This window comes from Eschrichtius robustus, chromosome X (assembly GCF_028021215.1).
Source record: "Eschrichtius robustus isolate mEscRob2 chromosome X, mEscRob2.pri, whole genome shotgun sequence".
In the NCBI taxonomy this organism is placed as follows: Eukaryota; Metazoa; Chordata; class Mammalia; order Artiodactyla; family Eschrichtiidae; genus Eschrichtius; species Eschrichtius robustus.
In genome coordinates, this window is record NC_090845.1 from 45,279,022 (window position 1) to 45,302,903 (window position 23,882).

At 51.3% G+C, this 23,882-nt stretch overlaps 1 protein-coding gene across 2 annotated transcripts; it reads right to left on the reverse strand.

The window, feature by feature from the left end:
- Window positions 1–1,739: 1,739 nt before the first annotated feature.
- GRIPAP1 (GRIP1 associated protein 1) lies at window positions 1,740–22,868 on the reverse strand. Of its 2 annotated transcripts, XM_068533024.1 has the most exons (26): window positions 22,802–22,868; window positions 20,677–20,743; window positions 20,473–20,534; window positions 19,461–19,487; window positions 18,459–18,566; window positions 15,718–15,868; window positions 14,702–14,886; window positions 14,455–14,502; window positions 13,719–13,750; window positions 13,568–13,615; window positions 13,329–13,428; window positions 11,945–12,022; window positions 11,641–11,733; window positions 10,774–10,908; window positions 10,273–10,368; window positions 9,830–10,042; window positions 9,585–9,698; window positions 8,717–8,794; window positions 8,537–8,632; window positions 8,348–8,404; window positions 8,142–8,241; window positions 5,811–5,941; window positions 4,561–4,683; window positions 4,310–4,403; window positions 3,333–3,487; window positions 1,740–2,288 (listed from the first exon to the last, which is right to left on the reverse strand). In XM_068533024.1, exons 1-26 carry the CDS (start codon window positions 22,841–22,843, stop codon window positions 2,196–2,198), a joined length of 2,526 nt encoding a protein of 841 aa, XP_068389125.1. In that variant the 5' UTR covers window positions 22,844–22,868; the 3' UTR covers window positions 1,740–2,195. The 2 variants fall into 2 exon arrangements, with proteins under 2 accessions (XP_068389125.1, XP_068389126.1); XM_068533025.1 differs by lacking the exon at window positions 3,333–3,487.
- Between the last annotated feature and the right edge of the window lie 1,014 nt (window positions 22,869–23,882).

A 23,882-nucleotide genomic window follows, 5' to 3' on the forward strand; every position in this document is an offset into this window, starting at 1 on the left:
CGCCCCTCTGAGCTTGCCGGGAGATGGAGAGAGAGGCAGGGAGGGGCCTCGTGGCTCCCAGAGCCCCCTCCCCTAGGACTGCCTGAGAGGGACCCTGGGGAGACTCCGCCTCCTACAAAGCTGGTTGGGCCTCAGTCGCGTCATCTGGAAAATGGGGGTGGCAGGGAGCTTTACCAATTCTCCCCACCTCCTTCCTGGACTCCCCCCTCTTCCTGCCCAGATCCTACCCCCTCTGCCCCCAGGGGCCCCCACCCCCACCCGTCTGAATCAGCAGCACTTAGCAGATCCGATCGATGGGGAGGCGTCTGTTAATGGCCCCAGAGCGGGGAGTGCCACGGGGAATGATGCAGCGCTGTGTCCCCTCCCTGCCCCCTAGGCTGGAGAAGGGGGGGTGCGGGAAAACTGGTGGGGGGGTGTTTCTCTAGAGGCCAGGCCCCCAAAGCTGCTCCCCAGTGGTGCTAGAGGGGTTAGAGTTCTGCTCTAACCAAGATTGCTGCCGTGGGACTGGAGCACTGTCCTGTTTGCGGATGTGAAACGTCAGGGGGCGGGGGTGGGTAAGGGGAGTACAGATGGGGACAAGCCAGGTCCCACCTCCACAGCAGGTTCTCCCCCAGGCAGGCCCCACTCTGAGGTGCAGTCTCCGTCATCTGTCCACATCCAGGAGCCTCAAATCATGCCTCCTCCGCTAGCGGGCTCTGCTCCTGGGTAGCAAGAGCACCGGGTACCAAGTGCCTCAGGCACGGGTGGGTTCAAGCCCCAGCTGTGCCACTGACTTATGTCCTTGAGCAAGTGACTTGCATTGTTTTTTTCTTTGTCGGATGCAGAGTTAGCCCAGCTTGATAGTGTCGTTGGGAGCAGTAAATGGAGTGATGTGAAAGGGGCATGGCACACAGAGGATGCCTTACCCTTAGCAGTTAAAGGTGTGTGGAAATGGGGGAGCAGTAATGCAGGGCCAATTTTTGCCTTTCAATGGATTTATCCATCCATGTAATCCCCCATTTGCTCATCACACTCCTGATTTGTCCATTTGTCCATCCCTCCTCCCACCCACCACCCACTTATCCATCCATTCTCCCCCTCACACAGCCAATTACTCTGTCCTTCCCTCTACCCACCCATCTGTCCATTTAGTCATTAATCCACCTACCTATTCACTCATCCATTTGTATATTCACCCCACCTACCCCTACCCATATGGATCCCCCACCACCCAACTATCTGTCCATCTATCCATTGTTCTATCATCTGTTCACCTACTCTTTACTCTTCCCATTAGCTCATCCATCTATCTGCCCACTCATCCATCCACACATTCCCCTAGCCATCCATCTGTCCATTTATACCCCCACCTATCCATCCTCTACCTATCCACCTAGCAATCCATTTGTCCATTTATTCATCCAATCACCTGTCCATCCATTTATTTCCCAACCTATCCATCATCAATCCATGCAACCTTCTACTTATTTATCCATCAGTCCCTCCAACCACTTATCCATCCTCCCATCTATCTACTCATCCATACCCACACCCCATACACATCCACCCACATACATATCTGCAGATATTTCTGCTCCATTCAGTTTGAGAGGCTGGTCAACAGTAACTGGAGACAGGCTGGGTGAGGGTGGGGGACGAGAGTAAAGTTGCAGCCAGAGACCACCCTCCCCGTTCCAATGGTATAACCTCCCCACCCCCAGCACACCCCTCATGGTTGGAAAGAATCAGAGCAGACAGTCAGTGGGTGGGCCAGTCTGGCCAGATGGTATTTTGGCTGCACAGCTTTTACACACACACACACATGTTGCTAGAATGCTGAACATGGACCGTGCCCCACCCAGCATCCCCAATCCCAAATGCAGAGTAGCCAGGCTTCCAGACATAAATTAAAAAATAAAATAAAATAAAAAAAGAGTTGGTCTCTGGGAGGGAGAGCTCATGCAGAGATGAAGGCAAAGGCCCCTGGGAGCCAGGGCCAAGAAGGAGGAGAATCCCTGCCCCTCCCCTCAGGATTCCCCACTCCCCAGGGGCCTCGGCCCTAAGACAGGGTCACTAACACCAACCATCAGGCCTCCAACCCCTTTAACGTCCAGTCTCCCAACCTATCTGATTCTGGCGCTGGCCCCCATTTTCCCACCACAGCCCAAGGGAATGGGGGGTGGGGAAGGGAGGGAGTGGGTGCAGCCTGCAGGTCTTTAGCTGGCTTCTCCCGGTTCTAGGTCTGGGTCGGGGGACCCCACGCACTCCTTGCTGAGCCGCACAATTTCCTGGGACAGAACTTCCATGTCCTAAGAAACAAATGAGCCATCAGGAGTCAGAGAAGGTGGCAGGCGATGGCACCCTCAGCAAGCCTGGGTGTCATCCTTCTCATCCCATCAATGCCCAGCTATGTCTAGCCTGAGACAGGAAGGTATCTGGAGCAGCTCCCAGAGCTCCCAGCAGTGGGCTGGGCTCGGAAAAGGTGTGTGTGGTGTGTGTGAGGGGGTGAGGAGTGCCTGGAGCTAGGGATACGGACATGGGAGTGGATCATCTGCTCTGTGTGGTTAGGCTGGAGGACATGACCCCTACCCCTGCCACCTTCTTGTCTCTAGATGGTGAGCTTGCTTCTCAGAGGCACAGGCCGGACTTGCATCCTTTCTGACTTCCCCCAGAGATGGGGAAATACTTGGGTGGCAGGATAGGTGAGTGGACACGTGGGTGGATGCATGGGAGATCCATGGTAGGCAAATCGGTGGAATAATGAACTGTTCAGAGGACAGATGGAGGACAACAGGTAGGCAAGCAGGTCGCTGGGCGGGTGGGTTAAAGGTAAGACAAGGGGTGACTGATGAGTAGGTAAGAGAGAGTGACACATCAGGAAATGGGTGCAGGGGACTTCCCTGGTGGTCCAGTGGTTAAGACTCCACGCTCCCAATGCATGGGGCCCGGGTTCGATCCCTGGTCAGGGAACTAGATCCTGCATGCTGCAACTAAAGATCCCACGTGCCGCAAAGACCTGGCGCAGCCAAATATTAAAAAAAAAAAAAAAAAAAAAAAGGAGATGGGCGCAAAGGCATGGGCAGATGATTAGACGGGTAGCAGGGCAGATGGGCAAATAGTAGGTGGGTTGATGGGAGAGTGGCTGAATGTGTGTATGAATGGATGAGTGGGTGGGTGCAAGGACAGAGGGAAGAGTGAAAGACTAAACTGATAATGAGTAGGTTGACTGGAGGATGGGCAGATGAGGGGGAAGGAGTGCTTGGTGAATGGGGTGTGTGGAGAGGGGACTGACAGATGACCCAGGGGCTACGTGGCTGGAGAGACAAAGGGGTAGGCTGGTAGGCCACACTTGCCTTGTGCAAGTGCATATTCTTGGTGAGCTGTTCCTCCAGCATGTTCTGTAACTTCTTGTTCATCTCCCGAAGGTTCTCGTCGCCTGGCTTCACTAGGTCTCTCAGGACACTGCCCAGCCCGCTACGGTCTGTGTGGCCTGCTGCCACAGACACATCTGCAAGGGCCCAGGCTGAGAATCACCCCCTTGGTCGAGCCGAAGGAGAGACAGAGACAGAGCAGGAAAGAGGGAAACAGAGAGTGGGGGAGAAAAATGGGGGGAGAAGCCATCTAATGGAGGGAGCAGAGGCTTTGCCATGTGAGACCTGGCTTCACTTACTAGCTGTGCGGCCCTGAGAAACTAACTCATGGAGCTGGAAAAACACATATGACTGTATGCAAAGCGCAGAGCACACAGTCAGCTCTCAGCATGCGTCAACTGGTATTATTCTGATTAATAAGGAAAAAACAGGGAGAGGAGAAGATTTGAAAGAAGGGAACAAAAGAAATAAAAATGGGGAATGGAGGAAGGAAGAGGAGAAAGGAGGAGAGGGGAGGAAGAGCGGAGAGAAGGACCCTAAAAGGGATATGCATCCAGAGAATGAAAATTTCCAGAGGTGGAACCATTTAGACAGGCAGTAGGAACAGTGAGACAAGATGAAGGGGGGATGGGGCAGAAAGAAGAGAAGGGAGAGAAAGCAGAGGAAGAGACACAGGGAGGAGAAAGGACAATGGGAATGACAGAGAGACACTAGAGAAAGGAGAGTGGAGAGACGACAGAGACTCAGACAGGAGGGAGGAGCCGAGACAAAAGATGGAATACAGAGGAAGACACACAGATCCTGGCCTGCCTGGCTCTTCCCTCTGGCACCTGTGGTCTCGGCAGTAAATTTGGTGAGTTCCGTAAGGAGAGGAGAGAAGCCGCAGCTCTGGACAGTGGGGAAGAAGGGGGTAGGTGAGGGGCTGGATGAGGGGTGAGGGCTGGGGAGGGGGCACTGACCAATCCGGCTGTCCATGACATAGGTCTCGATGATGGCGCTCTTCCGGCAGAGATCCTCTGCCATGGACGCGCTGCTCACCTCCAGGTGCTTCACCTGCAGGGTGGCCCAGCCCACCTCAGGCCCTCAACTGCGCATGTTCACCCATGAGGAGGGGCCTGGCCAGATATCGCCCCACCCCCACCCCCCACTCCTGCCACCCCGGCCTCCTCTCCAAGGGCAGGCCAAGAGGGGACGAGCAGGCAGACAGCACCTTCTCCTCCAGCATCCATTTCTCCTGCTGCGTCTCTGCCAGGCGCTGAAAGAGCTCAGCCACTTCCTCATCTGACAGCTCTGCTGGCCGCGGGGGCTGGGCCTGAGGGCTGCTGGATAAGGACTGCGGGGAAGAAGGGAGAGAGGCCAGCCCAGGCTCAGTGCCCAGATAGGATCAGGGGCTGAGAAGGAGAACCAAGCCGGGGTGGGCTTTGCAACTGGGGCTGCAGACAAACTGCAGACAAGTCTCGGCACCCTCAGAGACTCTGGATCCCCCTTTGCCTTTTAAAGGGGGAGACAGGAACCACCACACCATAGCCTTATTGAGACCATGAAGGGAGAGCCTATAACAAATGAGCTCTCACTTCCAGTCGACAGGAAAACTAGGGGAGAGAGAAACGAGCTGAATGATACCACTAGGAAGCCAGCAGGAAAATCCCAAAGGTGGGACACTTTCTTCAGGTCAACTGGGCTGGTCTCTTCTACAGGTTGATGTCATGAAAAAAAGGGATCACACTATATTCAAGAGACTTAAGGGACATAAAGCAACCAGATGCAGCAAATGTGCTCTGAAATTGAATGCTGGTTTTCATAAAACCAGCAATAAAGCACATTTTGGGACCAACTAGAGAAATCTGACTAAGGTCAAAGTATTCAAAAAGATGAAAATTTACCAAATTGGGAGGGTAGAGATCAATAGGTTACTTATAATCTTATTTAGGTTTAAAAAAAAGAGAGAGAGAGAGGTCTAGAAGGGTATGAACTAAGGATTTATAGTGGTGATCTCTGGATGGTGAAGATGTGATTGCTTTGGATTTTTTAAAAAAATCTTTGCTTGTGTTTTTTAAACTTTTCTACAATGTATACATACTACTTACAGAATGATAAGAAGGTTATTTCCAAATAAAAGTGTCTGGCACGGAAGCTGACACAGACAACAATAATAATAAGTGATAATTATGAGTTGGAAAAAAGGATCTCCCACATGGATAATGCACCTACTATGAGCCACATATTTTATAGCACCAGGAAAGGTGGAATTAGCCCACAGATGATGAAACAGAGGGTCAGAGAGAATAATTTGTCCATCCCCCATTTAACAATCTGAATCCAAGTTGGTGAGCTTGAGGAAAAGTTGACAAGAAAATGTGTGTGCTGGGCCCAGAGTAGGAGATGGCTGCAGGGGAGGGAAAAAGGAGGGCGCAGAATTTGGGTAGAAGCTGGGGCTGTGGGCTCTTCCCTGCCCCTTACCCTGGCTGGAACGGTCGAGCTCTCCTTCTCCCGCAAGATCTCGCGGTAGCTGAAGGAGGAGATGCTACTGCTGTCCCCAGTCTGGGTCCGGCTTGGTGAATTCATCTCTGATAGAACCAGCTCCTCGAGCCCTGGGCAGAGAGGGAAGAGAAATCTGAGCCCCAATCCCCCAGGGTCCCAGGGCACCGACTGGCAAGAAGAGGCAGAAATAGATTTGACAGAGATGGAGAGAGGCAAAGAGACACTCAGGCATGGGTAACAGTGGAAGCAGACAGTAGGGTAGGGAAAGGCAGAAATAGAAAAAGGAGCTGCCTCTCTAGGCAAACACACACCAGAAGTGAAACAAAGGTGAAGATGGGGAGAAAGATGATGATGTGGACACACATGGGCATAAAGTGGCGAATGCACTCAGACTCAGGGTAAAGACAGCTGGAGAGGGCAGAGGGGCACCCCTATGTGCAGAGAGAAGACCCCAGAGAGACAGCAAGCCAGAGCTGATGATAGAGGCAAACAGAGACCCTGGCTAAGGACACTAGTCAGAGCAGAGGCAGAGAGAAAAGATGGCGGCAGACTCGTAGCCATGCACGTAAATCTGAATTTCACCTAATGGGCGGATAGAATGTACGGCACACAATTTGAATCTGTTTGTTGATCTGTACACCAATCTGTAACAGAACAGAAATAAAAGTCCTCCCTTATAAAGAGAGGTAACTTCAGGAGACTGAGTGCCTCAGCGAGACATTGATTTGGTGAGAGATACACCTGTTTTTGCCATGTCACTTGAAACACAGCCACTAAGCTTGTGTCTCTGTTCTTGCAGCTGCTTCTGGGTGTCAGGGATGGGGGCTGACACCACAAGCCAAGGATCTCCAGCAAGAGCAGGACGGCTGTGGAGGGACAGGGAGCACGTTTTCTCTCGCTTGTGATATGGGAGATCCACCAGAGCCATCACTGCATCTTATTTATTTAAATATATTTATAGGCCATTTCTTTCTAAAAAAAGTCCAAGGCAACTCAAATTTTTCTGTTGTGTCTTCTGCCTTAAGTGGCAAAAATAACATGGATTTTAGCTGCATAATGATCACACGGTAGTGTTGTTGCCTGATTGTAAGTCTGTCTCCCTAGCTCAACAGGGAGCTCCTAAGGGACTGAGACTTGGGGAGGGGGACCTCCTACCAGGGACCCTGGATGTGAGCGTGAAGGCTCAGTCCATATTTATAGAATGAGAGGATGGATACAAGAGACAGAGACTCTGGGTGAGGTGTGGGAGTGTATGAGGGATAGTGGGGAGACAAACAGAGACACAGACGAGAGAGAGAAGAGAGACAGAGATAAAGGAACAGAGAGAAGAAAAAGGCAGGAGGAGAAAAGGAGAGAACTAGAAAGAGAAAGCCGGGCGAGAAAGGCAGATACAGAGATGACGTGAGGAGGCAGAGAGAGACAGAAACAGAGAAGAGACACAGCAAAAAGGAGAGAGAGACACACAGAGAGATAATGCAGAGAGAGACAGAAGAAGGAGGGACTTCCCTGGTGGCGCAGTGGTTAAGAATCTGCCTGCTGGGCTTCCCTGGTGGCGCAGTGCTTGAGAATCTGCCTGCCAATGCAGGGGACACGGGTTCGAGCCCTGGTCTGGGAAGACCCCACATGCCGCGGAGCAACTAGGCCCGTGAGCCACAATTACTGAGCCTGCGCGTCTGGAGCCCGTGCTCCGCAGCGAGAGGCCGCGATAATGAGAGGCCCGCGTACCGCGATGAAGAGTGGCCCCCACTTGCCGCAACTAGAGAAAGCCCTCGCACAGAAACGAAGACCCAACACAGCCATAAATAAATAAATAAATAAATAAATAAACCCAAAAGTAAAAAAAAAAAAAAAGAATCCGCCTGCCAATGCAGGGGACACGGGTTCAAGCCCTGGTCCGGGAAGATTCCACATGCCGCAGAGCAACTAAGCCCGTGTGCCACAACTACTGAGCCCACGTGCCACAACTACTGAAGCCCACGTGCCTAGAGCCCATGCTCCGCAACAAGAGAAGCCACTGCAGTGAGAAGCCCATGGACCACAACAAAGAGTAGCCGCTGCTCGCCACAACTAGAGAAAGCCCACGCGCAGCAACGAAGACCCAATGCAGCCAAAAATAAATAAATAAATAAATATATTAAAAAAAAGAAAGAAAGAAAGAAAGAGAGGTGGGACAGACGCAGAGAAAGGGTAAAAGACAAAGTGAAGACACAGGAGAGCCCTGCAGAGTGAAGTACAGGAAGCAGCCCCAGCCTTCAGACCCAAGCTCTGCCTCCCCACACCTCAGCCTCCCCTGCCGTCTGGGCCCCTCACCTGAGCGGCTCTTGCTATTGGTGAGGATGTCCTGCAACCGCTCCTGCAGTTTATCCGCCCGTTTCCGCTCCAGGTGCAGCTGCCGTTTGAGGTCCTTGAGCTGTGGAGAACGGGGGAAAGACAGGGGCTGAGGCCCGGTGGGTCCATAGGTGGGGGTGGCTGCAGGGCAGGAGTGGGCCTTGCTTGGACACCTTTCCCCCTCGTACCGCAGCACTGCCCTTCTTCTCCAGGATTCGCTGCCCATCCACCGTGTCCTTCACCTCCTGTGGGATAGAGAAAGCACAGCTGGTGGGTGCCAGAATGGCTGGCTGCATGCAGCGTGCTCCCTCCCTGCCCCATTACCGCATGCTGAGGCCCGGGGTGTGTCGAGGGACCAGGAGGGACCAGTGGGTGACCTGCTTCAGGCTGCTGATGGTCTTCAGGTGGCAGTCCCGCTCCTCCTGGGCCTGTTGGAGCTGATCCCGCACACCCTGCAGCTCCTCTTCCTTGCTCTGCAAAGCAGAGGGCAGCTCAGGCCGCAGCTTGGGAAACCTCAGTCCTCCCACCAGAGAGGAATGCCATCATGCAATGGGCACCTTCAGCTCGCCCGCGTGCTGCTCCCGACACTGCTTGAGGGCTTCCTCTTGTTCCTGCTGCTGCTGCTGCAGAGATTCCTACAAGACAAGTCCCAGGTCTGGCCACGGCCCCCCAGAGGACGTCACACCCCCCAGAGGACATCACACCCAGTGAGTGGTGTGAGGGATTGCAGCAGGGCCCCTGCGTATGCAGAGAAGAAACAGAGTGTCACGTCGAGGGCTGCGCCATTCACATCGAAGACCAACATCTGCATTTACATCTTACTTTATTTAATAAAACATAACGTAGCACTTACTGCACACCAGGAATGTTGTAGGGATTTTATATATATTAACTCACTTTATATAACCCTCCCATAACACCTAGACAGCCGGTATTATTGTTATCCCTTTTTTTACGGATGTCGAAAACGGGCCACAGAGAAGTAAGTAACTTGCCCAAGGCAAGTTATTTACTTGTCCTGTCTGGGCTAGAAAGCAGCCCAGACAGGATTCAAACCCAGGCAAACAACTGGCTCCAGCATGTGTGCTCTTCACTGCTACGTGACACTGCCTCTTGTGTATTACCATGAGTTTTCCAGAAAATGGTAGTAAAAGTTCTGGTTGCATCAAAATTAGAATTATTATAATAATTTTCCGACAGAAGTACAATTTCAGAAGGAAGAAGTGCCTTTTCAAATTTGCACATCTGACATTCTGCCCTACTGATTGATGGCCATGGCCTGATCCCCTCCAGAGGGCTGCTGTTGAGCCAGGGGGCGCTGTGGGGATGCCCAAGTCCAGAGCCTCAGAAAGTTCCAGGGCCTGACCACTTCCAGTCCCCTGCTTTGACATGCGTACCCCCCAACCAGCCTCTGCACCAACTCACCTCAGCCTCCTTCAAGCGCCGTTCAAACCAGCCCTTGGCCCCATCCATGGAGTGTACCTGAGCTTGAAGTTCTTCCACCGTCTGCTGGAGAGTCTCCAGCTCCCGCGTTCGGGCCTGCAAGAGGGCAGACCAGCAAGGGCCAGGTGGAGGAGCGGGCGCCTCACCCACGCCATCCCCTGGCCCATCAGCAATGCTACGCTCCCCAGGTTTTAGAGGCAGAAAGGCGTCATCATCTTCCCACCCACCTTCTCCTCGCGGATCTGCCCACGCAGCTCCTCCTCCTGCCGCTTCTTGTCTTCATGTAGCTCACGGAGCTCACGCTCATAGCGGGCGCGCACCCCCAGCACCTCCTTCTCGTGCCGTAGTCGGACTGCTCCCAGCTCCTCCTTGTGCTGGGACTTCTCCTGCAGCGTCTCCATGGCTAGCTCATCCAGCATGGCCTTCCGCTTCTCAGCACTCTGGCACCCAGGAGAGGAGGGCAGGAGGATGTCAGTCAACCTCCTCCCCCAACACCAAACAAGGCCCAAGGAACAAGCCAAAGTCCACCTCCTCCCCATCCCGATTGAAGGGCTAAGTCACTCACCCATCCTCATGGAACTGGTCACTTTCTGTCCCCTCCCATTCCCGTGGGCTTGCCCACATCACCTGTCCCCCTGCAGACTGGGCCTCCCCCTGTGGTGCTGCCCACCTTACGAGCCTCCTGTAGTTCCTGGGTCAATTGCTCCTTCTCCTGCCCGAGTTCCTGAAGTTGTTCCAGCAGCCGACTATTGGCTCGCAATGACTCCTAATGTGGGGACAAAAAGGGTGAGTTTGATAAAGAGCCCCCAGGAGGTGCTGCTCACCCAGGACATTTCTGGTGGAACATCTCCCTTAACCCTGGTAAAGTGGGTGATGTTCTGTTTCTAGATGAGAAACATGGCAGAGGCTGCTAGCTGCTCCCCGGCATTCATTCTCCCGCTATTATTCCGGCTTTTACTGTGGAATCAGAATGGCTATCCTAACTAACTGAAGAGGCTCAGTCTCAAGTGAAATGACTTGGTCTAGGACACACAGGTGCTAATAAGTTCGGGAGTCAGACTGGAACCCAGGCCCACCTGACTCCATGGTCTTCCCACAGCACCTCATGGGAAACTCCACTGAGCCAGGACTAGGGAACTAGGAGGAGACAGGTCAAAGCCAGAGGTGTCACCTGGAGCTGGGAGTTGAGGTCATCTTTCTGTCCCATGAGGTCCTCATACTCAGTCTGCCGCTGCTGCAACTCAGCTGTCAGCCCAGCAGTCTGTTCCCGGAGCATATTCAGTTCTTGGGTCTTTGCTGTTTGGATCTGGAGAGAGTGGTGGTGATGGAAAGTGGAGTGAAAGGGGCCCCAGGGGCCAGTCACGGGGTGTTCCAGGGAGACAGGGAGAGAGGTGAAAGGAGAGCCAGGAGTAGAGAGAGAGTATTTCAAAGAGAAAAGCAGTGAGAGAAAGAGATCAACAGGGGATTGGTAAGTGTGGTATATTCATACAATGAAATAGTACACAGAGAAAGTAGAATAGATCAGTGCTACATACGGATAAACCTCACAGATATAACGCTTCAGGAAAGAAGCCAGACATAGATTGGGTGTCTGATTCCATTTACATGAAGTTGAAGAGCAAGCAAAACTAATCTATGTTGCTAAAGGTCAGAGGAGTGGTTACTTCTGGGGAAGTATTGATTGAGAAGGGGTAAAAGGGACCTTCTGGGGTGCTGAAAATGCTCTATATCTTCATCTGGGTGGTGGCTACATGGAGACAGATAAACATACAGACAGGGATAATTCACTGAGTGTACACTTAAGATTAGTACACTTCTTGCACTTTACTGGAGAGAAACTAGAATGCAAAAAAAGCAGGGATGGATGACCAGAGAGAAGAGGGGTGGAAGCCAACAGAAAGGGGAAGCTGAGAATGAAACAGAAACAGAGGCAGGAGAACAGCATGAGGTCCAGACAACGTTGCCCCAACGTGGATCAAAAGCAGAGGGAGATGGGGAGCTGGGGAGGGATCGGCACAGGCTCCCACGTGTCCTGTACCTGCTCCAGGGCAGCCAGGCTAGTCCTCAAGGCATTGTTCTCAGCCAAAAGTCCTTCCACTTGTTCCTGCGCATCCGCACTCTGGATGGACACCTGGCCCCACCCCCACAACGAGTGAGAGTGGGTCCAGAACAGGAGGACAGGACCTACCCGCAGCCAAGAAAGAAAGGACACACATACACACACCCACGAGAACGACGACCAGGGGAAGCAGGACCCTGGGGTCTTGCCTGCCTGTATAATACCCACTGAGGCTGCCCCCACCCTCACCCCCACCTCCCTGAGCCCGCTCAGTACAATGTACCTGATCTTGTAGGGCTCGCAGAGCTGCTGCATGCTCCAGGAGCTCCCCCTGCCGCTGATCTCTCAGCTCTGCCAAGCTCTGTGGGGACCACGTCAGGGGAGCCCATTCCAGACCTCAGCCTCCCCTGGGGTACATATGACCACACAGACTCCCTCTTTGACCACCTGGCAGCATGCTGCCAGTACTTGAGGGTCTTGGACTACCCAGCCATCAGAGATCTCAGGCTCACCCAGACTCTTGGTCATTATCCCCAGGGGCCTCACACACCCCTGTATCCCAGTTCTAAGCACCTCAGAAACCACCTAGGTTCCTGGGGATTTCAAATTCACTCAGCCCCCATCCATAAGATGGTCTCACACTCACCCAGATTCCAGCTCAGAGGCCCCAGGATTCTCAGACACACTCAACCCCCAGGGACTACAGCTTCACCCAGATTCCTGACCGCAACCCCCAGGGGTTTTAGACACAGGCAACCCCCACGTCTCTAGTTCCCAAGAGTCTCAGACCCACCCAAACTCACCACCCCAGATCCTATAGGTTTCAAACTGATACAATTGTGTAGTTTCCAGCTCCTGGTGAGGTCTCAGACTGATACCTCACCTGCCGCTCCTGTCCCCAGTCTCTGGGGATCTTCACACCCAGCTTTACCCAGACTTCTGTCCCCAGCTCCTAGGGGCTTTAGTTAGACCCACAAGCCATCATATCCCCCAATCCAAGGGACCTGAGACTCACTCACTCTAAGGGGAAGGCTGGAGGCTTTAAAGTCACCCAGCCACCAACCCTTAGGAGCCTCAGACCTACCTAGACTTTTGCTCCAGTCGCTGGATGTCTCAGACTCACCAGTTTTTTATTCACAGCCCCCAGGGACCACCAACTCACATGATCCAACTTCCTAGGTGTCTTAAGACCCAAACCAGCCCCCAAGCTCTGAGGGTCTCAAATGCACTCAGCTTCCAGGCCCAAATGTCTTACCCTTGAAAGTCTTATATCCACCCAGCCCCCATAGGTCTCAAAGTTACCCAACCTCCAGGGAGTTCAGACTCACTCCAAACTCCTGGTCCCAAACCAGTGACCACAGATTTCTCCAGATCCCTGTCTCTAATCCCCTGGAGTTTCAGATTCATCCAAACGTGTGGCACATACGCCCCTAGTCCTCAGCCCCGCTGAGATCTTTGATTCGTGCAGATTCCTAGCCCAACTCCTAGGGCTCTCGGGGTTCCCTAATTCCCATTTTCCTAGCTCCTAGGGGGCCCAGGACCCATCCAGTCCCTATATTTCCAACACAGGAAATATCAGACTCCCCAACTAGCCTCCGTAGATCTTACAGCTCCCCGGACTCCCAGCCCTGTCCCTATCCCAGTGATCTCAGAACCCAACCCCTCACCTGATTGGCAGCCTCGAGTTCCTGCTGCAGCTTCTGAGTTCGAGCCAACTGGGCTTTGAGATCAGCTTCCTTTCGCTGTTGTAACTCCTCAATCTTGTTCCTGGGGGTGATTGGTGGGAGGGAGGGGCACATTGACCACAGACTGAGGCTCAGTCTCCCAGCTCTGCCCCTGTGATCTTCGGTTAGTCCTGCTGGGCACTGCCCCATTGTCCACCAATATCCCCAACCCTGGTAGTTACCGGCTGTCATTGAATAGCGTCTCCTTTTCTGTCTGCAGACGGCAAAAACTGGGCACAGAAAGACAGACATATATGGGTCCGTTCCACAAGTCAATCCCCTCCCTAGTCCCCCCAAACCCCTTCCCCCCAGCTCTGGAAGAAAGAAATTTACCTTTCTTGTTTCTTTTTCAGTTTCTCGGCGAGCTGGGGTGGGGGAGGAGGGTACAGACAAGTGATAAGAATGAGAATAATATTAATAAAGACAAAAATTAACTTCATGTTTACAGACACTTCCTACTAAGTCCTTTATAGAAACTGGAATTTACTTTTGTTACCTCGTGGAATCCTCAAAACAGTCCTGAGAAGTGAGCACCACTGGCTTTACAAATGGGAAACTGAGTCTCAGAAGGGTTAAATAATTTGGTTGCGCAGCTGGTCGGCAGCAAAAACATGACCTCTACCCAGCTCCTCAGGCTCCAAAGCCCAACATTTATGCCTCCGACCTATCGACCGACGGCCATGTCACAGAATAGCTAGGCTGGGAGGCCTGGAAAACAGGATCATGATTGGCTGCCTCACCACTGGGTCTCAAGTTCCTAAGGTAAGAGCCAGCTGTCTATAAACACTTGGATGGATGGACGGATGGATGGATGGATAGATGAATGAAAAAGCAGAGATCGGAGGACCCAAAAGGATGGGATGGGGCCTGCCATGCACAAGACATAGAAGGACCATATTAGCCCATTTCATATTGAAAGCAAATCTGAGACATAAATGTGAGTCTCTCCATTTCACAGATGACAAAACTGAGGCTTTGAGGAGATACTCTGCCCCTCTACCCTACCGGGGGAAGCATGGCAGGTGGGGAGTGGGTGGGGCAAAGTCCAGGGAAAGCTCGGCAGCCCCACCTTAGCAAGTTCTTCCTGCAGCCTGGATGTTTCAGCCTGCTTCAAGGTCTGCTGGGAAGGATGAGGGAGGGAGTTGTTATCAGCAAGGGGGGAGGTAAGGCCTGTGCCTTTCCCTGCCCTCCTGCCTTCCTAATCCATCAGCCCACAAGACGGTGATGTCACAGATATCTATCTCCATGGGACCACAGGCAGAGCTAGGGCATCTGCCTGCCTCCTGGCACCCCAGCCCCAACAGACCCAGATTCACCTCCAAGCCTTGCAGTTGCTTCCAGAGCAGTCTCTTTTCCTCCTTCTCCATCTCCCATTTCAGCTCCACTTCTGCCAATGGCATGGGGGCCAGGACAGGGGAAGCTGGGCCCCCCAGGGGATCCCCTTGATCCTCACTGGCAGCTGGGGACCTCCCAGCCTCTTTCCCGTAGCGCTCCTGCAGGGCTGGTGGGTAGAACAGAGACATATGATGGATGAGGTAGTCTCAGAAGACCCCTGACACACCTCAAATAGAAGGAGAACTGGCCTTCAACCCCTTAGGTAGCAGAAACCCTGCCTCAGTAGCCATAAGCCTACAAAAACAGGTTCACCCCCACCTCTCACAAATCTTTTAAGCCCCACCAACCACGGAAATCCTGTCTACCATCAAATCAGCCCAAGATAATTTCCCAAGCCCCACCCCTATCCCCAAGCCCCACCCACAGCCCTCCAAGGTGATGCCCACCATCCTCCATTCACAACTGAATCCTCCTATAACCTCTAATCCCCAGCCACATTCTACAAAGTCTCCTTCCTGATCACCAAACTACCACCCACCACCCCACAAGCCCAGCTGCTCTCCACAAGTCCACACATCAGGACACTCACTCCCACACTTTATCAAGCTTTCTTTCACCTTTCATCCCAGACCCCACTGACAACTTGGGCTCAGAATCTTCCTAACACTCCTTCATTCACTTCCTCCATTTAGCAAACACCTCCTTTCTGATGTTCAATCTGCTTATCAGTAACATTTGCTAGGTACCAGGTCCTGAACTAAACTCAGAAATGTATCACCTCTTATCTCTACTACAATTTTCCAGGTGGTGGACATCACTACATGCACTTCGTAGATGATGAAGCTTTGGCTCAGAGAGGTGAAATGGCTTGTCCAAAATCATACACTGGTTCATGGCAGGGCCAAGCCTGATTCTGAAGCCTTTTTCTTCCCCCAGGGAAGACAACACCTTACTCAATCCCCAAGGTCCCCACATCCCCAGGAGGGTCCCCATGCACCTGCCACGTTCTTCTGCAAGGCTGTGTTCTCTGCCTGCAGCCTCAGCAGCTCCCCATCCACAAGGCTCCCGGCTTGGGCAGCCCCTGCCCTGGCAGCCCCATCCTTCAGTTGCTGGTTCTCCCGCTCCAGCTGTTCCATCTGGCTACAGAGCTGAGCAGGGGACAAGTGAGGTAGCAGAAAAGCAAAGAATCAGAACAACATTTGCTGAAATATACATAGCATTTGGCCCATGTACTTTACAATTCATTTAATTCCCATAACGCCCCTGTGATGTAGAGGCTCTCATTACTCATTATCCCCACTTCACAGATAAGGACACTGAGGCACAGATGTTAAACAACCTCAAACTCAAACACCTGTTAAGTGACAGAGACATGGAAAATGGAGAATACTGAGAACAATTTTCCGCTTGCCCGCTTTCAACCTCACAGTCGCAATCCAAGACCTCAGGCTCCTCTGGAAGTTGCTGGTCCAAGATGTCAGCATCATGGATAGTCCCACTGCCAGCCTTCTTCTGTGGAGGGGTCTGCGTCTGGGAGCCGAGGCACCACAGACAGCTTTCAGAGCATTTCCAGGGTTAGCACTGCCCATGGCTCCCTCTCATTAGCCCTTGGAGAGCCCGTGGAGAGGAGTACAACACAAATAAAACTAAGCCAGCCCCCTGCTCAACTCCTGGAGAAAACACAGTTCACACAGCAGACCTGACAAGATCCTTTGTCCCCATTTTCAGATGAGAAGACTGAGGCCCACAGAGAATTTTTATTTTATTGCCTGGGATATTTTCTACCCAGAACACCATTCCTTTCATCCAGTTCTTCACATTACTGACTTTTTTGCATCCTTCAGCGCTCTGCTCAAATGTTACCTTTCAAGTAGTATCCCCCAACACAGAAATTCCAATACTCTCTAGCACAGCATTCTGTTTGCTTCTTTCTTACCTAGCATGAATCGCAATTAAATTTACCTAATATGTTCTCTTAGTTTCTTAAATCTCTGAAAATGTTTGGATCATGAATTGTGATTCACAATTAAATTTTATTTTGTAACATAGGTCACAAGCATAGATTCGGAAGCCAGACTGCTTGGATGTGAATTTCTACTCTGCCATTTCACCTTGGCACAAATTACTTCATCTCTAGGGGGCTCAGTTTTCCCCATCTGTTGAATAGGGATAGTAATGATATCTCATCGGTTTGCTGTGAGAATTAAATGAGTGAATAATGTAAAGCACATCAAACAGGACCTGGCACACAGTAAACACTATGTACTGTCAGCTATCAGTGTTATTATTATTATTTGTTTACTATGTTACCATCTTTTTCCCCATCCCACCCCCAGAACATAAGCTACCCAAGAGGGAGGACTATTTTGTACTGCTCACGACTATTTCCAGAACACAGAGCACAGAGTGGGGGCTCAATAACTATTTGTTGAAGGAACAATTGAGCTGAAATATCTTGGCAAATAAGTGGTGGAGGCGGGCCTGGAACTCAGGTCTCCCTGTGAGCATTTCTAGCTTCCAGGAGGAGGAGGGGTAGTGCAAAGGAGGTTCTATACCTGGCTCAGTGCCTAGCCCAGGGCAGGTGCTGAGAAACACAAGCTGGGTTTATAGAGGAATAACTGCCCCTGCCTCGCCCGGCAAGAACCATGATACCACTGAGGCCAGAGGCAGGAAGCAGTGAGAAGTGAGGCGATGAGGTCAGCTGTTATGTGAGCACCAGGGGTTCTGAAATTTCGGGGACGAGGACCCACTGGGAGGTGTTGTCTAAATAAGCAATGTGGTAAGACCTGCGGGTCAGGACAACCGTTATGGCTTGGTCTGGTAAAAGAAGCTAGAAGTGAGGAGACCAGCGAGGAGACTGTGGGAATAGAGGTGGTAAGGGCTGAGGCAGGGCAAGGTCATAGGATGGATATAAAACTTTTAAATAGTCAAGAAATATTTTAGAGGGAAAATGAATTAATAAAAGGATACTATCAGTAGCTAACACCTACATAGCTGATACTGTGTGCAAGGCTCTGTTCTAAATGGTTTATAGACATTAACCCATTCAATCCTCACAAAAGCCCTGCCAGGCAGGTACTGTCATTATCATCTTTTCCATTTTAAATATTTGGGAACCAAGAAACAGGAAGCTTAAGTGACTTGCTCGAGGTTACAGTTAGTAAAAGGCAGAGCCGAGAGTTTAATCTAGGCCTCTGGCTCTTAACTACTACTTACTAAATTGCCTCTGGTATTGTACCTACACAAAGGTTGTGTTTTTGGTTTGTTTTCTTTTTTAAGGTTTTGAGCCCTACATTCTCAGGTAGAGCCTTGGAAATACCTTTTTTGTTGCTGTGAGACTTTTTCCCTTAAAACACATGAAAAACTTAGAAAAGGGAAGCGGCTCGAACATCTTTCCATCCCATACTAAGCATAAGAATTTTACCTAAGACCTCCCAACAACCTGGGGCTCCATAGCATCAGCCCCAAAATATACACAAGGAGACTTGAAGCTCAAAGGAAAGGAGTGACTTGGTCAGGAACCAGCTGACCTCATGGCTTGCAGCCTTCTAATCCCAGCACAGTGGGTGGTCCCATCTGTCAAATCACTGCCCCCCAACAGAGATCGAGGCCCTGTTTCAGCACCATGGACAGTGACCCAGGGCCAGCCTCTGTCCAACCACCCTCAGCTGCCCTCCGGCTTCAGCCCAGGTGGCCCCTACCCCTTGGACCCCCCTCAACTATCCAGGGCACCAGCACCTTGCTGAACTCGGCCATAAGCGTGCTGTTCTGCAAACGGAAGTCCTCCTCCTGGCTGTGCAGCTTTGCCTGCAGCATCTCATTTTCACTCAGCAGCCCCTCGACTTCCTGCAGTGGCAGATGTGGGCCAGGTCTCCAACAGGGGTAGAAAGGATGGGGCAGTAGGGCAAAGAAACAGAGAGAGGGAGAAAATGACATTGGGGGGAGAACATAGGGTACAGAGAATGAGATGGGTGAAATCAGGAGATACAGGGGGAAAGACAGACATAGGAGGGATAAAAGAGGAGATAAGGAGGGAGAGAGAGACATGGGGTAGAGAGAAGGGAAGATGCGGAAGGAGAAAGGGATGAGGGGAGACAGTGGGAGGAAAGAGAGGGGTATATAGAAATAGGGAAGAAAGGAAGCAGAGAAAGATGGGGAAAGGGGGTTAGATAGGGAAGGAGAGAGGGATGGGATGGGGGAGAGAGAAAAAAAGAAAAGGTAGGACGACAGAGAGATAGGAACAGAGAGATCAACAGACGAAGAACAGACAGAGGAGGTCAGGGAAAGAAATGAATCAGGAAGAGAAAAAGGAACAGGAGAGAGAGGAACGGGGAGAGAGAAACAGGGAAGAGAGAAACAAGGAGTCAAGAGAGAGAAAGAAAGGGAAAGAAGAAAAGAGAGAAATGATGGCAGAGATAGGAACAGGTGGGGGAAAGAAAAAGAGAAGGTTGGGGAGAGAAACAAGAATCCGAGAGGAACAGAAAGACAGAGACAGAGAGAGACTCAGAGAGGAGGACACAGAGAAAGAAAGGGAGAAGGAAAGACATACAGAGAGAGGTGCAGAGTGAGAGACAAAACAGGAGAACAAAGATAGACACAAAAACACATGGCAGGGAGGTAGTCACAGATGCAAGCACACACACAGAGAAAGAAAGGCCAGTACCAGGAGATCCAGGCATACAGAAATATCCCCTCTAAGACAGTCTCCCAGACACATTTACCCGCCAGGGGTCCCCTTACCTGAGCTTTCTTGCTCTTGCTCAGTGCCTAAAGGTGAGGGAGGTGAGAAGAGAGATAAGGTGACCAGAGATGGACTCCCTCACTAGGGTATGGAGATACTGTGGCAAGTGTCAAGGGGGGACAATGATAACAGGGGGTGAGGGATGGGGGTGTCTTTAACCACAACAATTTGTAGCCCACAGGAATGATGGAGTGAGTGAGTGGGTGAGTGAGGAGCACCCTGCTTACATCCTCTCCTCTAAGCTCTTGAGGCTTTTCATGGGTCTTAGTATTTAACCCTTCATAGGCTGGATCTCCAGGCTCAGAAATTATGGCTTCACTGTTCCATCTGTCCAAACACATCTATGTGGATCCCTCCCATGCACCGTGGAAACTGCTGTTCCCCTGCTGGGCAGCTGAGGGCATTGCCAGGTTGGGAAATCAGCACCCTACCAAAGAGAAGCCTAGCTTTCTGACTGCCAGACTTTCTGCATTCTGTATTCCTTCATCTAACAAATACATATGGAGAACATACTGCGTATAACGTTGTACTATGCATGAGGACAGAGCAGTGAAGAAAGAGACAAAGGAGGGCCTTGAATGCCTTGAGGGGCCATGATAGGTTATATGCCATCTCATCTTCAAAGGATTTGAGAGGTAGGTTTAGTCTCACTTTAGCAACAGGACCAGGACAGGGGTGGGGAGTAGGAGCACAAGGCAGGAGTATGAGTGGAGGACAGGAGGCAGATTCAAGGCAGATTTACTGAGAGATTTCATTATTTAGTTAGAAATCAGTGAATGAGAATGAGTAATTGAAATTAAAAATGAATTAAGAGTAAATGAAAATTAATTAATAAATTAAGCAGACCTAGATAAAATTACCAAACAAAGGAGACTTCCATGAGAAATTTTTGAATGACTAGTGACAGCATGTAACATTAGGTCTGGTTCACTGTAGGTGCTCACTGGACAGATGAATGAGTCAGATGGCTACAGGGAACACATGGGTGGGTGAGTAGGTGGAAGGAGGTACCTTCTGAGCTTTGTTGAACTCCTTATCCAGGTAGGCGACCTTCTGTCGAAGACTGGTAAGTTCTGGTGTGGGGAAAGCAGGGAGTCTCAGCCTCAGTCAGTGGTAAGGAGCTGAAAGGTCCTCCTGCCAGGCCTCTGAGATTTTTTTCCCCTTGGCCTCCGTCCTCCAAAGCCACCCCCATCTAATGAGACCCTCTCGGCTCACCAACACCATTCTTGCGTAGTTCATCTGAAAGCTGGTAGTTGTTTGTCCGGAGTTCTAGGAGCTGAGCCTTAGGGGGAAGCAGGGAAGGAAATGACTTGGCAGGAATGTGCCCCCTACCCTCATGAGAGAACCAATCCTCTGAGCCCTACAGACCCTGCTGCCCTCCATGCGCCTCTTTAGTCACTCCTAAGACCCGTGCCTGCTGCATCCCAAATGAGTCCAGCCGCTCAGCCTGTCCCACCTTCTCTAGTTCTACTTATATAAACATAGCCAGCCTCACCTGTCTCCCTGCTGCCTCCATCTCTCCCCTTCCAATCCAACTATGCCCTCAGGCCATGACAGAGTGCTGACCCAGTCAGTCTCTTGCTCATGTGTGTTCCATGCCCAAAGGATAAAGTCTGCCTCTTCATCTGGACTGGGCTCGTCACACGCTAAGCACTGTTCTGTCTTCTGTCAGAGGTGTTGTCTATCCTCTTGGCCAGAGTAGGGGGCAGGGGATTGCCTTCCTCCCTCTTTCCCAAGGGAAGAGGGCCTGGTATTATGACCAATTTCACTGAGTAAAAGGGGGCTGCCCAGGGTCCCCACCCCCAAAGCTCTCAAAATATGTCCAGACCCCTTTCAAGAATTGAGGGAAAGTGAAGTATGGGCCATTCCAAACAGCATATCCCTACCTACCAGCCCTGTAGGGTGCTGAGGCCAATTCTTCCCAGACCACCATCCCTTACCCCACCAGGACCTTTCCCTCTCTCCCATGGCACCAGCCTCCATCCCTGGGTGGTCTGCTAAATGTGAGAGGGCTTGGCCTCTATAGAATCTTTCCTGCCCCTGTCCTCTCCCAGACCCAGTGATCTGTCTCCCCCAGTCCTGATCCAGTTGGAACACCCCTGGCAGCCACTTAGAGTCCCTATCCATCAGAGCCCAATGGTTTTCCCTTCACTCATGACCAACAGAATCAATCTTCCTCATTCAAGGATCCCCATACCCCTCAAGATCTCCCCAGTCACAATCCAATGGGATGACGCTATGCCCTTCAGGGTTTTTCCCCCACAAGGCCTTGGGTGGGCCAGTTGGATTACTCTTACTCGCATGGAATACTTTGCACAAGTTACAGGGGCCTTCCCCTTTTTTGGTCCAATTATCTCACTCTTCCACCCTCAGGGTCCCTCACATAGCAACAACTGGTTTCCTTCATTCAAGGATGAATGGATTACCTGCCCTCACTCGGAGTTCCTCCTGTCCTCCCACAGGACCCTACGCTGGGTTTCCCCCTTTCAGAGTCTCCACACAAAATCCAATGGTCTTCCCCAGTAAGGAATTCTCTCAACAAGGGCTCACTCTGGCCTTTCATCCATCTCAGAGTGCCTCCAAAAAGAATCAAGTGGTCACAGTACTCAGTCAGGGCACCTCTCCACAGACCGGTGATTTCCCCTCCACGCGGTCCAAGGTATCACTCTTTCACCTCCTCAGGTCCTCTCTCCAACAAGGATTAATCGTATTACCCATTCAGGGCCTTCTTCACCCCACGTCTAATGGGATCACCCGTAATCATCCAATGGTACTGCCCTCTCTTGGGATCCGCTACCACTCCTCGCACAGGAGCTCCACCTCCCAGGAACAATGACATGTGGGGTCTTTCCCCAGTCCCCTGACATAGTGGTATCTCCCATAAAAACATCCACCTCCCACCGGTAATGGTATTGCCCTCTCCAGGGCTCCCCCCACCATGAAGCAAACAGCCCAACGCCCGCTTCCTTCCTCTCCAGGCAAAATGGTTTCGCCCTCTCAGGATCTCCTCCTCTCAAAGCCCAGCATTACGGTCGCCCACCCAAGGTGTCCCCCACGCGGGCCCAAAGGTCTCGTCCCCTCCAGGTCTGAGTAAGGTATCGCCCACGCTAGGACTCTCTCTTCCGCCCACAAGGCTAACAGAATCCATCCCCTCAGAACCCTACAGTATCTCGGAATCCAGTAGTCTCACCACTTGGAGCCTCAGTTTCCCTTCTCCAGACCAACCCCTTAGGCTCAAGGTCCATCCCAACCAACCCCTGCTCAAAGCCGGTGGCACGATCTTTCTCTTCCCCGCGCCCCCGTCGCCTAGCCCGGTGGTCTTTTCCCCGGCGAGCGGCACCTGCATCCGCTGAAACTCCTCCTCAGACAGAGCTTGCGCCATGTTCCTCCCCCCCCACCCCCCCAAGAGCTTTCTGCGCAGACGCAGTTTGTCCCGCCTGTCAGTAGTATTAAGGTCGGACCAAACCACTGGGCAGGAATAGAAGGGGAGGAGTCTACTCCGGAAGTTCAGCATTTTGGAAAACGAGAGAGGAGAAGGAAACTGACAGGTTAGGTGAATCGCAATGTAATATTTTTACCAGAATCAAGGTCATTTGTTCTGGCTTTTGAGCTCTCACAGACTACTCATTGTGATGCGACACTATGGCATCCCTGTGTCATGGGTGGACTCGTCGCTAGGGATGCGTTTGCCGACCGAAAATCACGCTTCCGTGGTACTCCTTTAAGGAGAATGGTTGGCTTTACCGTAGAAAAGAAAGCGGAAGCTTTGCGCACGTCTTGTTCCCGCCCTCCTCCGGGTGACCCCGAAAGGGAATTCCGCCTCTGGTGAAGCCGTTGGCGTTTTTTTGTTTTGTTTTGTTTTTAAAGATTTGACGCTGATTTTCTTAACATGATGCTGTTGTTAGGTAAAGGGCCTAGCCACCAATAAATGTAAAATACCTGTGAGGAAACAATGGCAGTGACTCAAACGGGAAAGCTTCATTTAGAAAACAAAAATAGGATGACGAAACACCGGGAACATTCAAATAAGTATTAAAATGCATTATAAGCCTCTCTTGTGCTTACTGGCCACCTCTGCAAACCTTGCCACCCAAACAGTAGTTTTTATGTGGGAAAGAAAAAAACTAGAAAGCATGTTTAACAGCAACATATCTGTACTAGGATACGCCCTATTTTCTTTATTTTTTTGGGGGGGAGGGGGGAGAAACTTAATTTTGATGCCATTTTCAACGTACAGAAAAACAAGAACGGTACAAGGAAATTCCCTGTACCCTTTTGCCAGATTCATCAATTGTTCACATTTTGCCACCTTTGCTTTATCATTCTCTCTGTCTGTCTCTAAATATAAAAATTTTGAACCATTGGCTTCAGCATCCATCGATTATTTTCTAACACCAACATTCCTTTGATACTTGTTAGTT

Excerpts from the sequence above, each read along its gene's own strand:
- GRIPAP1 (XM_068533024.1), bottom strand. The coding sequence starts at position 22,843 with ATGGCGCAAGCTCTGTCTGAGGAGGAGTTTCAGCGGATGCAG. Across the intron at positions 13,429-13,567 it reads ACGCTATTCAATGACAGCCG|GAACAAGATTGAGGAGTTAC; the intron begins GTAACTACCAGG and ends AATCACCCCCAG. Across the intron at positions 8,633-8,716 it reads AGCACGCGGGCGAGCTGAAG|AGCAAGGAAGAGGAGCTGCA; the intron begins GTGCCCATTGCA and ends TCTGCTTTGCAG.